General features: G+C 37.8%; 1 protein-coding gene across 1 annotated transcript in view; it reads right to left on the bottom strand.

Moving 5' to 3' along the window:
- Window positions 1–6,283: 6,283 nt before the first annotated feature.
- Window positions 6,284–15,512, bottom strand: part of LOC103039520 (neuroendocrine convertase 1) — a 48,622-nt gene continuing 39,393 nt past the window's right edge. Inside the window, exons 11-14 of the mRNA XM_022673174.2 lie at window positions 15,300–15,423; window positions 10,965–11,137; window positions 8,436–8,615; window positions 6,284–6,625 (exon numbers count right to left, since the gene is read on the bottom strand). Coding sequence (XP_022528895.2) covers window positions 6,467–6,625; window positions 8,436–8,615; window positions 10,965–11,137; window positions 15,300–15,423 — 636 coding nt within the window. The 3' untranslated portion in view covers window positions 6,284–6,466. The remainder of the gene's footprint in view (window positions 6,626–8,435; window positions 8,616–10,964; window positions 11,138–15,299; window positions 15,424–15,512) is intronic.

Consider the following 15,512-nt stretch of genomic DNA (forward strand, 5'->3'; position numbering starts at 1 on the left):
TGTAATATTAATCTACACGCTAAAAATGTTCTAAACGTTCCTGCCAAAAGAATAGAACCCCTAAGGTCTTAACAAAATGCAAAAAACATTTCATTCTCAGTGTTTGATCAGAACATACAGTACCAGTACAGTACTTCCTTATTCGATGTTTTTATTTATTTATTTTTTCTACATTGTAAATGAATACTGAAGTGATCCAGACTATGAAGGACCACATAATGAATTATGCAGTAACTTAAAAGTTACTAGTTTTGAAATAAAGCATAATACTCTGTGAAAAGCATTCAGCATCTCTTATCTGGGTTTAAGCTATTAATTTGTGGTTTCTGAGGCTGGTAACTCTGATGAACCTATCCCGTACAACAGAGTTAACTCTTGCTCTTCCTTTCCTGGTGTGCTCCTGATGAGTGCCAGTTTCATCATAATGTTTTTGATGGTCTTTGCGCCTGCACTTGAGGATACTTTCAAAGTTTATGATGTTTTTTGGATTAACTGATCTTCATTTCTTTACTTCTTTTATTTTGAGGGTATTTTTTTATAAATTAATCTACAATGCAGATTTTTTTTTTTGCTGTTTACACAACCAAATAAACGACCCATCTGTGTCAGATTTGAAGTAAAAGATTGGATTTGGGCCACACTTACCTGCTGTTTCAACAGCAGACCACAGTTTTTCTACTTCATCCAATATGTTCAACTTAAACACTGGATTGTGTTGAGAATTTTAAACAAATCAAGAAGAATGGACCAATAGAAATGCTTCAAAAATGACCTGGAACAAATACTTGACTTCCTGTGAAAGTTAAGAAATATTTTGAAGGTACCAAGTTTTGTCTCGAAAGTGCTGGACTGCTTTTCGCTCTGCTTTAACTCTTTAGTATCAAAAACAAGATCTATTTGAAGATGCATGAACTGATCTGACGTTCGTTAATGGGGCTCAGGGCTCCAAAAACAGCGAGTTTAGCGCAAGAGCTGCACACACCCTGGCGTCAGAGCGAGAGGGGATTAATGAGAGGAACTCTAAAGACGTGGTGCTGAAATCCATTGGCATAATAATGAACATCGTTGTGGCGTAACAGTGAAATCACCCAAATCAAAAGAACATTTGTGGCAATTAGGGTCGTAATTCGGCGCATTACGGCGCAACCGCGGCGGATCAGCGAGGCGTGTGGGGGGAGAACCGAAGCGCATTACTCTAATGGCGTAATATGCAAACTATGGGCTGTTCAATTACACAGCTTAACAACGCATAAACGATGCGGGGTCTGTTATTGGTGGTCCGGGCTAATTGGTTTGGCGTGAGATCGCACGCAGGAGACGCTATTCTGAGCTCCGGGTGGGGGGGCAGAACTACATCTAAGAGAATAAAAATTAATGACGAGCGTTAAATTAACTGTAATTATGCGACCCTCTTCATCCTTTACCTCGTAATTAGAGAAGTGTTTGACGGTCTGTTTCCTCCCTTTCAGTGGTGGACCCTACTGTGGAAAGCTATTCAGGGTCAAATACAGGGTCATAAACACGTTAAATCCACATATTTTGTCTTTATTAAAACATTTGTTTTTCTCTTTTTTATCTATGTTTTTTCTCAAACTCTCAGTGCCTTGTTCTCTCACTCCCTTTTTCTCTCTTTTCCTCTGCTCTGTCCTTAACTCTTTTTAACTCCCTGGTTTTGTTCTGTTTTTCACTTTACCCTTTTGTATTACACTCCCTTTCTACATTTTTTTCCCCTCTGTTCACTGTCTTTCAGTTGTGTCCCTCACTTTTTCTCTGTTTTTCTCTTTTCTCTGTTCTTTTTCTGTTTTGTCCCCCCTATATCTCTTTATTTTTCTCTTTTTCTTGTTTTCTCTCTTTCTCTGGATTCTCTGTCTATATATTCTCTATCACAAATTCTCTCCTTTCCTTTTCACACTCCCTCTGTTTCTTCCTCTCCACTTTCTCTCCTATTCTCTCTTGCTTGTTCTCCCTCCTTCTTACTCTTTCTTTGTTCTCTCTCTCTTTCTCTCTCAAATACTCTCCTTTTCCCTCCTTCTCTTTGTTTTCTTTCTCTTTTCTCTCTTCAATTTTATTTTTCCCCCTCTTTCTCTCTCTAATTTTCTCTTCTCTCTGTTCCCTTTTTTATTTTTTTTGTCTTTTCCCTCTCTCTATTTCTTCTCTTTTTTTCTCTTTCAGTTTTGTCTTTTTACCTTGTTTTCTCTCTCTGGATTCTCTGTCCATATTTTTTTTCACAAATTATCTTATTTCCCTTTCTCACTCTATCATGTTCTTCCTCTCCTTTTTAATGAATGGAATCTCTCTCTATATCTATCTTTCTCTTGCTCAATCACTCTTGCTTGTTCTTGCTCCCTCCTTCTCACTCTTTCAGTTTGTTTTTCTTTTTTCCTGTTTTCTCTCTCTAGATTCTCTGTCCATATATTCTCTTTTACAAATTATCTTCTTTTCCTTTCTTACTTTATCAGTTTCTTCCTCTCCTCTTTCTCTCTGTCCTTTTTAATGTCTGGAGTCTCTCTGTATTTCTATCTTTCTCTTGCTCATTCTCTCTTGCTTGTTCTCCCTCCCTCCTTCTTTCTCTCTTTCTTTATGCTCTCCCCTCAGCCCCCCACCCTGCTCCCCCTCCTCGGGGTGGGGAGTGTGGGGTAATCCAATGTAATTAGGCCGCACAAAAACCTTGTTAAATCTCTCCCTCTCTGCACCAGCCTACACACTGCTGGGGTCTATTGTGATGGACTGGCGAGCTGAAAAGACCACCCCCGTGTGAGAGAGTGAGAGAGAGAAAGAGCGAGAGAGAGAGAGAGAGAGAAATAGAGAAAGAGAGAAAAAGAGAGGGGGGATAAAGTTGGAGAGAGTGCCCCCTAGGTCTCGGTAGATGAATGGCTGGCCCCCTGTTGTGCCAGAGGAGGGGGCATTAGGGGTAGTAGGAGCCTCCTGTAGTTGAAGCCCCTGTTTCTTCTCAATAAGATCAAACACACACTCAACTCACACACACTCCACTCAGCACAGATCACATTAAAGTTTCATTTCATAAAAATGTTCTAAGTTCTACACGAGAACATGATTCGTGCTATCGTCACAAATGAAACAATAGAAGAAGAAAAAGAACTTGTGTTGTTCTGAAACCCGACTCCCCTTTTATTTGTATTTATTTATTTTATTTGCATACATTGCAACCACAGTGATTTGAAAAAAAAAAACTGTCCAGGGAAAGTAAAAAAAAAAAAATCAGTTCAGAATTTCAGAGAACTTCAGGGAACATCAACCTGAAAACTTAAAAACGTGTATTGAGCCAATGAAAAATTTAGATTTCTATCAATTTTTAGTATACTACACGTGTCAATGCTCTTTCTACAGTGTTGGTTTATACAGCTTTCCTATAGGCTGGCACCATCCTGGCACCATATATTTGCATATTGGGTGTGGCTTCTCCCTTACTTACCATCTTTGTGTTGTCTGTTACCCAAAGCTACCTTATCCTAGACGTGCACTAGTGTAACATATGTGTTGATTGCCAGGCCTCAGTGTTGTAGAGCTGTAAGAGCAAGTCACCTTTATTCTGTGTTTCTAGTACTCACAGTATGCTGGCTTGGAGCTACTATATATATATATATATATATATATATATATATATATATATAGTCAAAATATATAGAGTCAAAAGCAAAATTCAGTGTACAGAGTTTAATACTACAATAAATAAAACATTTGGCAGGTAAACATTACTAAAGAATTTCAAAATTACTACTACTACTATTAAGCAAATAAAAGCCATGGAATAATGTGGCGCTGCATTGTTGCAGCAAAATCATCTAAGATACACTGAGTAAAATATAATTGAGTAAACATGTTTACTGAACAATTTGTAGTTAAATACACTTTTGTTACAGTTTATTGTGTTTTTATTTTTTTTATTTCTTTGTATTGTATGCAGCTGCCTTTTGTGAACTGTCCAGAAAAGTGATTTTACTCTAAAATAAAAAAATACTCTAATAAAATGTTATGTTGATCAGTTTTTATTTCTATATTTTTATAAAAAAAAATATTCAGTTTAGTAGTGTTTTTCTGTTGACATGTACAACAAACACTTCTGAGTTTGTTAATTTTGCTAAAAATGTTTTAGCAACTAATTTTAACACATTTTTTTTTAGTTGGCAAGTAAGTCTAGCATACATTTTTTTAATTACCTTGACTAAATATATTAAGTTCAACCAACTTAAAATATTAGATAATGATAAAATGTTGAGGTGATTCAATAATTTAAGTTTAGCTAATATTTAAGATTTGCTAAGTCAACTTAATTTTGTAAGCACAGAGAACAAATGAGCCATAAAGTCGTACTAACTTGAAAAAGGCCAGGAAATTAGTTGCTTAATGATTTTAAGTTGGAGTGACTTAAATTATTTATTTTTTTATCAGTGTGCAATTATGTCACATAAATGCCTTTATTTCTATGTTTTTTGAGTTGTACCAATGCACACAAAGGAAATAAATATGTGTATAATATATAATATAATATAACTTTCAGCCATGGACAGAGGTGTCCTCTCCAGGTTACATTCCTGCCTTGTGTCCAATGATTCCCTCCAGGTTCTGGACCCAACATGACCTTGACTGTCCTTGTGGTGTCCATACTGTCATCTTTTTTCATTATTTTCCTTTCTGAACACAAATCCACCAGCACTCCACATTCCCACAGCATGTTCCACATTCCCACACTGCACATTCCACCATCCCAAATTACAGCCTGCGTCCCCACATTCTCACCATTAACAGTGTTAGTGAAAGCAGTGTGCAGCAGAAGTGATGATAGATTTTACGGAAACTGCCTGTCCTGTGCAGCTCGATTAGCCACACACACCTTGTTGCTCACGCTGAAGCAGAGCAGATGGTGGGGGGACATTCTGTTACGAGGCATCGCTGACATTGAGACATCAATATTGCAGCAGCGACGCTCAACCAAACCCCCAGAGAGCCTCACAGAGCTTAAACTACAGAACAGTGAGTGCACAATATTGTTAAATATAATTTTTCTGACCATCCTTTCCATCCTGATCATTCTTTCCATTCCATCCATACTGATAACATTTTATTCAAGACATCCCACCATGCAAAAACTAATTTCAGACCTCAAATAATGTAAAGAAAACATTAATTTAAAACATTTTAATGTTTAACGATCTTTAATAACAGCTTTCAGGCATCTTGGAATGCTCTCCACCAGTCTTACACTCTGCTTTTGGCTTCAGGTCTGGATACATCAAGTGACCTACAAAAAGAATGGCAAATGGCGAAGTGCATGGAAAGAACAGTTGAAAACAGGCTCCTAAAGACAGGGCTCATGTCATGTAAAGCTAAAAAAAAGCTCTTCATCAATGAGAAGCAAAAAAGAGCCAGGCTAAACTTTGCCAAATACCATAAGAATTGGAACATAGAAGACTGAAGTAGGATCATCTTCTCTAATGGGTCTAAATTTCTGGTCGTCTAATGGTTAGACAGAGACCTGGAGGGCGTACAAGCTTCAGTGTCTTGCATGCACTGCAAAATTTGGTGTAGGATCGGTGATGATCTAAGAAAGATTAGTCTTTGCAAATGACGCATGAATCAAGCCGCATACAAGGTTATCCTGGAAAAACATTTGCTTCCTTATGTTCTGGCAATGTTCCCCAACTCTGAGATCTGTTTTCTATCCAGAAGGACAATGCTCAATTCTACACAGCTAGATCCGAAGGTATGGATGAAGGACCACCAGATCAAAACAGTGTCGTGGCCAGCCCAATATCCAGACCTGAACCCCATTGAAAACCATTGGAATGTACTCAAGAGGAAGATAGATGATCACAAGCCATCAAACAAAGCTGAAGTGCTTGAGTTTTTAAAAACCAAAAGCAGTGTGAAAGACTGGTGGAGAGCATTCCAAGCAGACACATGAAAGCTGTGACTTTTTTCTTTGCATTATTTGAGTTCTAAAATTACAGCTGTTTGTTTGTTATTTTGACCATTTCTTATTTTCTGCAAATACATGAGCTATAAATTACACTCTTTTTTTAAAATTTGGAATAAAATCTGTCAGTAATATAACATCAATCGTATCTTAATCTGATAGGTGTAATGAACACATAATCAGACCAATCGGGATGAAAATCCCACCCATATTGCCCACTGATAGGCTCTTTGTGTGCAAGTGGGCTTAATATTACAATTTCCTGATTTATCGGATGTTGTAGATGATTTGTTAGCATCATGGAGCCGCTATAAACATATGGGAGAATTATAGACCACACAGGAGGAGTGAGATCTCTGCTATTATTATACATTTACTGAAACAGTTTGAGGGGAAAGCGGCTACATTATACAGTAGATTACAGTACAGTACATTCCAACATTTGCATATTTCCACATTCCACTACAAATTCCACTTTTCCTTCAGTACCCTCCACTCCTTAGCTCAGTAAGAGTCACTGATGTTGTCCCTTCATGTTCTTTTTCTCTCTTGTTCTCGAAGTGGTGTGCGATCTTTAATGTTTCGGACACGTCTGGAGAGATGCTGTTCAACGACGGTGCCATCCTCAGCTGCCCAAACATCAGCCACATCATTAGACTGAAGGGATTTAGAGGGTTTCATGTCTGCCATCTGAAATTGTGGAACAAAAATGGTCTCAGGTTCATAGCAAAAAGAGAAACAATGAAAGTTAAATGAATATGTGGATTATATAACTAGCATAAAGTGCCCCATACACTTCATGAAGTGCATTATAGTCAGTAAGAATGACTGAGTGGATATTATGAGTATTAGAGCGCATTATAGAGCGCCCCCTACACATCCTGTAGTGTATTTCAGTTTGTCAGAAGGAGATTGTGGATCATATAAACATTATAGATCATAATAGAGCACCCCTGCACATCCTGTAGTGTATTACAGTCTGTCAGAATGAGTGTGTGGATCATATGAACATTATGGCGCATTATAGAGTACCCCCTACACATCCTGTAGTGCAATACAGATTGTCAGAAGGAGAGTGTGGATCATGTAAACATTACAGAGCAACATAGAGCACCTTCTATGCTTTCTGTAGTGTATTACACTTTGTCAGAAGGAAATTGTTGATCATATGAACATTATAGTGCATTATAGAGTGCCCCTACACATGCTGTAGTGTATTACAGTCTGTCAGCAGGAGATTGTGCATCATATGAACATTATAGCGCATTATAGAGTGCCGCCTACACATCCTGTAGTGCAATACAGAGTGTCAGAAGGAGAATGTGGATTATATGAACATTAGAGAAGCTTTACAGAGCACCTTCTATGCTTTCTGTAGTGTATTACACTTTGTTCAGAAGGAAATTGTGGATCATATGTACAATATAGAGCAGTATAGTGCGCCCCCTACACTTCTTGTAGGGTATTACAATCTGTCAGAAGGAGAGTGTGAATCATACAAACATTACAGAGTATTATAACACATTATAGGGCACCCCCTACTTGTTCTAAAATGTATTACAGTCAGAATGACTGTGTGGCTCATGCAAACATTATAGAGCATTATAGAGCAAGCGGACATTTCCAGTAGTGTATTACCATCAGTCAGAATAATTGTGTGAATCATATGACAATTATAGAGCATTATAGAGCAAGCCGACATTTCCAGTAGTGTATTACCATCAGTCAGAAGGAGAGTGTGGATCATATGAACATTATAGAGCATTATAGAGCAAGCCGACATTTCCAGTAGTGTATTACCATCTGTCAGAAGGAGAGTGTGGATCATATAAACATTATAGAGCATTATAGAGCAAACCAACATTTCCAGTAGTGTATTACCATCTGTCAGAAGGAGAGTGTGGATCATATGAACATTCTAGAGCATTATAGAGCAAGCGGACATTTCCAGTAGTGTATTACCATCAGTCAGAATAATTGTGTGAATTATATGAACATTATAGAGCATTATAGAGCAAGCCGACATTTCCAGTAATGTATTACCATCTGTCAGAAGGAGAGTGTGGATCATATGAACATTATAGAGCATTATAGAGCAAGCAGACATTTCCAGTAGTGTATTACCATCTGTCAGAAGGAGAGTGTGGATCATATGAACATTATAGAGCATTATAGAGCAAGCGGACATTTCCAGTAGTGTATTACCATCAGTCAGAATAATTGTGTGAATTATATGAACATTATAGAGCATTATAGAGCAAGCCGACATTTCCAGTAGTGTATTACCATCTGTCAGAAGGAGAGTGTGGATCATATGAACATTATAGAGCATTATAGAGCAAGCCGACATTTCCAGTAGTGTATTACAGTCTGTCAGAATGACTGTGTAGTTTATATGAACATTAAAGTACACTTCAGTGTATGGAACAGTCAAATGCTTGCAAACATCAAAAAGACATATACAACGTAATAAAAACACATGCAGAGCATTAGATTTTACCTGTTGTGTATTAGAGTGTCTGAGAGTGCTGTACTGAGCCTGATCCACCTGCACTTTATTTCTCAGGGTGTTCCACAGCTTCATCAGGTGGGATCTGAGACCCTCTCCATCAGTGTCATCCATGTCTCTCGAACTGAACTCGGGAGCTGAGAAATTTTTCACCTCAGGTTTCTGAAGAATCTGAAGAATAATAAAGAAAGGAGACTGTAGCCTATTGGTTGATGCATATTCTTAGCAGGAGCTGATTTTGACCAGATATTTTGGCCAACGCACCAATATTCTTTGGCCAATAGCTGTCAGAAACTGACCTATAATAATGCAAAAGCATAATTTTTATGATGCAATAATAAATATCTCAGTTTGAAGAAGATTGTGAATCCTTGCTTTCAGTGACTGGTGTGACCCCTTTGAGCAACAATATCTACAACCAAGCATTTTCCATAAATAGGAATCAATTTGGTCCATTTCTCATTACAAAACTTAAAGGACCAATAGGTACTATAATTTCGGTACCACTTTAAAATAGGACTACATTTATAAAGGGTTTATAAATAGTTTACAGTCAGTTTATTAATGGTTACCAATTAGATTGTAAATGCCGTAAAAATCATTAATAATCAGTTATAACACATACGTAGAAAAGGCAACAATATAGATGGCTGTGGGTTCACTATTTGGCAAACAACAGGTCATTGTTGCCCTTTCTATGTATGTGTTATAACTGATTATTAATTATTTTTAAGGCATTTACAATCTAATTGGTAACCATTAATAAACTAACTATAAACCCTTTATAAACCCTTTATAAAGGTAGTCTTATTTTAAAGTGGTACCATAATTTCAGTAGTAAATGATAAAATGATCAAGATGTATCATCAGATATTAAGGAAACATGCTGAGTTAAAGCACTGGCAGCTCTTGTCAGCAGGGCTTCAGCCAGTATGTTTCTATTTGAACAGTGCAGTCCGTGCGGGGTATCTATGTTTGTTTTGGCCTCTGACTCCACCTGCTGCTCCTTCCCCAACACTTACTCCACCCCTGTCCAATACATAACAGTGAGCAATCGGTGCTGCAGCATGGAAGCTAACAAGCAGAGCTGGTTCAGTTAAACCTCAGCTGCTACACAGCCTAAAAAGCCTCGGCATGTCTCAAAAAAAGATCAGAGACCAAAGAATGAATAAAACAAGAGTAAATATTGTCAATTAGTTTGAAAGGTGGAGCAGACAACTCTCTGTGGTGTTTTGAAATTGGACTGCAGTAGCTATTTCACATGCTCACTCTCATTTCCTACTTAATGCTTCTTTAAACTTTGTTATGTTGAGTGTGTTGTGAGTTTCCATCTATGAATCAAATAGTGACATTCTTCCACAATGTTACTATTAGGTCATGATCTGAATTTCAATTTGGCAAATAGTTTTATACTGCTTTAACCATTTCTACGAAGACTGACATTGGTTATTTGTGAACTTTGGGTCATTGTCTTGCTGCATGACCTAATTAGAGTTAAGAACAGATTAGTATATGAATAGACAATTTACAATTTAATCAAAAATGGCAAGTGATCTTGGTTTAAGATCTGAACCTTAATTGCAAAATGTTGAATTTATCCTGCCTTAACCATTTCATGATGATTTTACGATGGCTAACATAATAGGGTAATGGTCTTGTTGCAAATTCCTTCTTAAGTTAAGGTACAATTCTTAAACAGATAATTTATTCAATTTAATAAAAAATGGTATGACAAGCCATCTTGGAACAGAGGCGGTAAAGCAGCACAAAGTAATAACAATGCTTTTCCCATGTTTAACTGTTGGGATACATTTTTTTGCAATGCAGCCTTTAGATCTTTACAAAAATGAAGGTTTTCTGTTTAAAACCAAAGTTCTATTTTTGTTTCATTTGTATACTTTCACCCTGTTCTTCAATTGTCAGGACCTCACAGGAGAGACCAACACAAAGCAGCTAGTATTTAGGTGGCGGCTTTTATTTATTCTCAGCACTGCAATGACTGTACTGGCATGGTGGTGCTGTGTTAGAGTGTGTTAGTGTGTGTTGTGCTGGTGAGCTTGAGTGGATCAGTCACAGCAGTGCTGCTGGAGTTCTTACACACACCTTAGTTTCACTGCTGCACTGAAAAAAGTCGACCAACCAGATCGAACAACTCAGCATTCTGAACCTCCAAAAAATGAAAAGCTTATAGGCTTATAGTCAATTGTGACTAGATATCAGTATCCTGAAGGAGTTTATGAAGGTTTAGATCTAGACTGTGAGAACACATTCCACATTCCACTCTCCATATCAGAGAACACACCAGATCTGATCAGCAGTGTGTGTGTGTGTGTGTGTGTGTGTGTGTGTGTGTTGGTTTAAAGCTAGAATAAAACTCCTCTGTCATCTTCCAGCTGAGTGAGGCATCCCTCGCTCTGATCAATGCAGATTTGTTCGGAGGAAATTGAAATCCATAGGATATTAGGCAGCCACCAATGATTTATTGGACTGGCGTGTGTGTGTGTGTGAGAGAGTCTGTACCTTGCTGTGTTTTTGTGTGTGTGGTATGTCCTCAGGTGTGACCTTGCTGCCCTGCTCCAGTCTGAAGGCCCGGTGGATGAGGTCCTGTGGTGGGAAACGGTTCCGCACACTCACTCGCTCAACAGGAAGAGTATGGAGCTCGCCCAGAGAGACGAATGCACTCAGAGGAGAACCTGAGATATCAAGAGCATCCATATACTTAAATATACAGCTCTGGAAAAAAAACACTTCAGATTATGAATCAGTTTCTCTGATTTTACTATGAATAGGTAAAGGTTTACGTAAAATAAACACACAAATAAACAAAAAAGAGCTTTCCGACCTCAAATAATGCAAAGAAAACAAGTTCATATTCATAAAGATTTAAGAGTTCATCAATCAATATTTGGTGGAATATCCCTAGTTTTTCACAGTTTTCATGCATCTTGGCATGTTCTCCTCCACCAGTCTTACACACTGCTTTTGGATAACTTTATGCCACTCCTGGTGCAAAAAGTCAAGCAGTTCAGCTTGGTTTGATGGCTTGTGATCATCCATCTTCCTCTTGATTATATTCCAGAGGTTTTTAATGTGGTAAAAAAAAAAAAGATTTTTAAGTAGTCTCTTATTTTTTTTTACATATTTTTCTACATTTTAGATTAATATTTAAATACAATGAATTAAGGTACACAAATAGAAAAGGCATGGTAAACAAAAACATTGTGTGTCCTCTACAATCCCCTGATCAGATCTAAATCTGATAAACTGAGATGGTGATTTAGGATGAGTTGGAGCTTCACAGAGTGAAGGAAAAGCAGCAACTATTGTTCAGCACCTCCAGGAACTCCTTCAAGACTCTGAGAGTTTTGAGAAAACTGTTCCAGGGGACTCTACCTCATGAAGACACTGAAATTTAAGTACCAAGAGTGTGCAGATCTGTCCTCTAAAGAATCTAAAGTATAAAACATATTCTTCTATATTAAATTTATAATCTAAAAAAAATCACTTAAAACAACAAAAACACACTGAATAAGAAGAGGTGTGCTTATTTTACAAATTAAAGCCATTTACCATTTAATGTCTACAAGTTATTATAATTATAATCCTCATAACCATAAACATTGCACTGTTATTCCTCTCTGTGCCACTAAAATAACTTATGAGGGAGTTCTAAAGGTGGCAACAGTTATCAGGATGTCTTAAAACTCTTAAATAGTTGCACGCAGAAATAAGTGTTAGATTGCAATGCTTTTCAGAAGTAAGGTAAAGGTAACCAGGAACAATAAGGGCCCTATTTTAGCTATAGCTTTATTTTAGCTATATGTTTATCTATAGGCGGTTTTTCAACTGCACACCATGCAGCTTAATTTAGGGTCTGTCAGTGTGACTTCTCTTAATTAAGCATGGGTATGTTTTGGGCGTTGCATGAAATAAACCAATCAACATTTCATTTGCCATTCCCTTTAAGAGCCAGGTGTGCTCTGACTTTGGTGAATTGGTATTTTAGCAGCACAGCGCTTCTGCACTTCTCAACAGAGGAAACTACCCATTTACGGAAACAAAATGTTATTTTATTTAGTATTCGCTTATGGTTGATATAAATATAGTTGTGAGCGGGATGCACGCACCTGCATAGCCGATAAATTAATTAAACATCTGACTGATTACTGTTCACAATGGCGCTCCTGTGTTTTCCACTGCCAAGATACCAATGCGCCAGAAATGTATCTGAACACACCTGATTTTCAGACCAAACCTCACCCACCTTGCATAGATATGTTCCTGAACTCCAATATATTTTAAAGGCCCGGACAAAAGATGTAAAAATAGACTGTTGGTAGGGTGTAAGATAGCAATGATATGATATGAGCTATTCTTGATCATACTATATATATTGAGCCATTTATTAAACATAAACCCATTCACACATTATGCAGCACGATGCGAGATGCCAGTCTCGGAATGGAGTTGTAGAGGTTCCTAATGGCGTCCTGTAATAATCCAACATAATACTCTTGGTAGAGTATTGAAAGCATGTCCAACAACATCCTCCACATTTTTAATTAGGGTTTGGTTTGACGATGCAGATGGTCATGGCATAGCATCTTTGAGTTGACCACAAGGAAGAAGAAAAGAAAAGAAAACAGAAAAGAAAAAAAAGAAGCACTTACATCACACACTCTCTCTCACACACACACACACACACTCAGGCAGCACAGTTTACTAAAACATTAACAAGCAAGGGTGGGAGAGAGAAAGAAAGAGAGACAATAAGAAGAGAGAGAGAAAGAGAGAGAGAAAGGTAAAGAGACAGAGAGAATAAAAAGAAAAGAAAGAGAGAAGATAAACTAAGGTGGGTGATTTGGGGGGAGGTGGTGTGGGGGCACTATTCTCTCATCACTTGCTTTGTCCAGATTTATTTGCTTTTTTTAAACTGGTGCACAAAAAAAAACAAGACAGCACACTCCAAGAGTGCAGCTCACTCTAATGGAGAGAGAGAGAGAGAAAAAAAAGGTGGAGAGAGGGAGAAATAGAAAGAGAGAGTGAGGGAAAGAGTGTGTAATTGTGAATGGAGGCATTCAGCTGGAGACGGCGGCTAAATTGCAGCAGACAATGATGCACATCCAACACTTAGAAACGGAGGGGTAATTACTCCTCCACACATAGACGAAGAGAGATAGAAGAAGAGAGAGAGAGAGAGTGTGTGTGTGTGTGTGTGTGTAAAAAAGTGTACAGTGGTTTTCTCCATCAGTCTTTGCAAGGAAATATAGAACCCCATTTCAAAACAATTGGGACGCCATCAGATTAAAGTTTAGAGAATCCCATTTTTGGATTGTTGCCAGATTAAAACCTGGTATTAGTTTAGGATAAGTGACAGATTAAAGCCTGGTATCAGTTTAGAGTGAGTGTCAGATTAAAGCCTGGTATCAGTTTATGACTAGTGCTAAATTAAAGCCTAGTATAATTTTAGGATTGCAGCCAGACTAAAGCCTGGTATGAGTTTAGGATTAGTGTCAGATTAGAGCCTGGTATCAATTTAGAGTTAGTGTCAGATTAAAGCCTGGTATCTGTTTAGAGTTAGTGTCAGATTAAGTCCTGGTATCAGTTTAGGACAAGTACCAGATTAGAGCCTAGTATCAGTTTAGGATTAGTGCTAGATTAAAGCCTGGTATCATTTTAGAATTGCTGCCAGATTAAAGCCTGGTGTCAGTTTGGGATTAGTGTCAGATTAAAGCCTGGTATCATTTTTGAATTGATGTCAGATAAAAGCCTGGTATCAGTTAAGGATTAGTATCAGATTAGAGCCTGGTATCAGTTTAGGATTAGTGTCAGATTAAAGCCTGGTATCAGTTTAGAATTAGTATCAGATTAGAACCTGGTATCAGTTTAGGATAAGTGACAGATTAAAGCCTGGTATTAGTTTAGAATAAGTGACAGATTAAAGCCTGGTATCATTTTAGGATTGCTGCCAGATTAAAACCTGGTGTCAGTTTAGGATTAGTATCAGATTAGAGCCTGGTATCAGTTTAGGATTAGTGTCAGATTAAAGCCTGGTATCATTTTGGAATTGGTGTCAGATAAAAGCCTGGTATCTGTTTAGGATTAGTGCTAGATTAAAGCCTGGTATCAGTTTAGGATTGCTGCCAGATTAAAGCCTGGAACTAGTTTAGGAACAATGTCAGAAAAAGCCTTGTATAAATTTAGGATTAGTGTCAGATTAAAGCCTGGTATCAGTTTAGGATTGATGTCAGATTAAAGCCTGGTATCAGTTTAGGATTTAAGTCAGATTAAAGCCTGGTATCTGTTTAGGATTGATGTCAGATTAAAGCCTGGAATCAGTTTAGAATTTACTTCAGTTTAGAATTACTGCCAGATTAGAGCCTGGTATCAGTTTAGGATTGATGTCAGATTAAAGCCTGGTATCAGTTTAGGATTGATGTCAGATTAGAGCCTGGTATCAGTTTAGGATTGATGTCAGATTAAAGCCAGGAATCAGTTTAGAAATTACTTCAGTTAGGATTACTGCCAGATTAGAGCCTGGTATCAGTTTAGGATTGATGTCAGATTAAAGCCTGGTATCAGTTTAGGATTTATTTCAGATTAAAGCCTGGTATCAGTTTAGGATTGATGTCAGATTAGAGCCTGGCATCAATTTAGTATTAGTGACACATTAAGCATGGAATGAGTTTAGAATTTCAGATTAAAACCTGGTGCCAGTGCCAGATACCTCAAAGCTTATCATCATGTTAAATATTAGAGTATTTGAACAAAGCCTAGTCTCAGATTAAGGCTGGTCTCAGATTAAAACCTAATCTTAGATTTCGCATTTTGAGCATGGTACAAGGTGTGGGTTACCGTGGTTGGTGGTGTTGGGGTTGTAGGTGCCGTAGAGTGTGAGGGTAATGTTCAGTACAGCTCCAGCTTCCTGCTCAGTGTGACTTCGGCTACAGCCAACAGCCGTCCCTTTATGATCCTTCACCTGCACACACACACACACACACACACACATGCTTGTTTTAGTAGCACAAAATAAAAAGGGTTCTAGATATTCTTGGAGAATGAAGAGGA

This window comes from Astyanax mexicanus, chromosome 4 (genome assembly GCF_023375975.1).
Source record: "Astyanax mexicanus isolate ESR-SI-001 chromosome 4, AstMex3_surface, whole genome shotgun sequence".
Taxonomy (NCBI): domain Eukaryota; kingdom Metazoa; phylum Chordata; class Actinopteri; order Characiformes; family Acestrorhamphidae; genus Astyanax; species Astyanax mexicanus.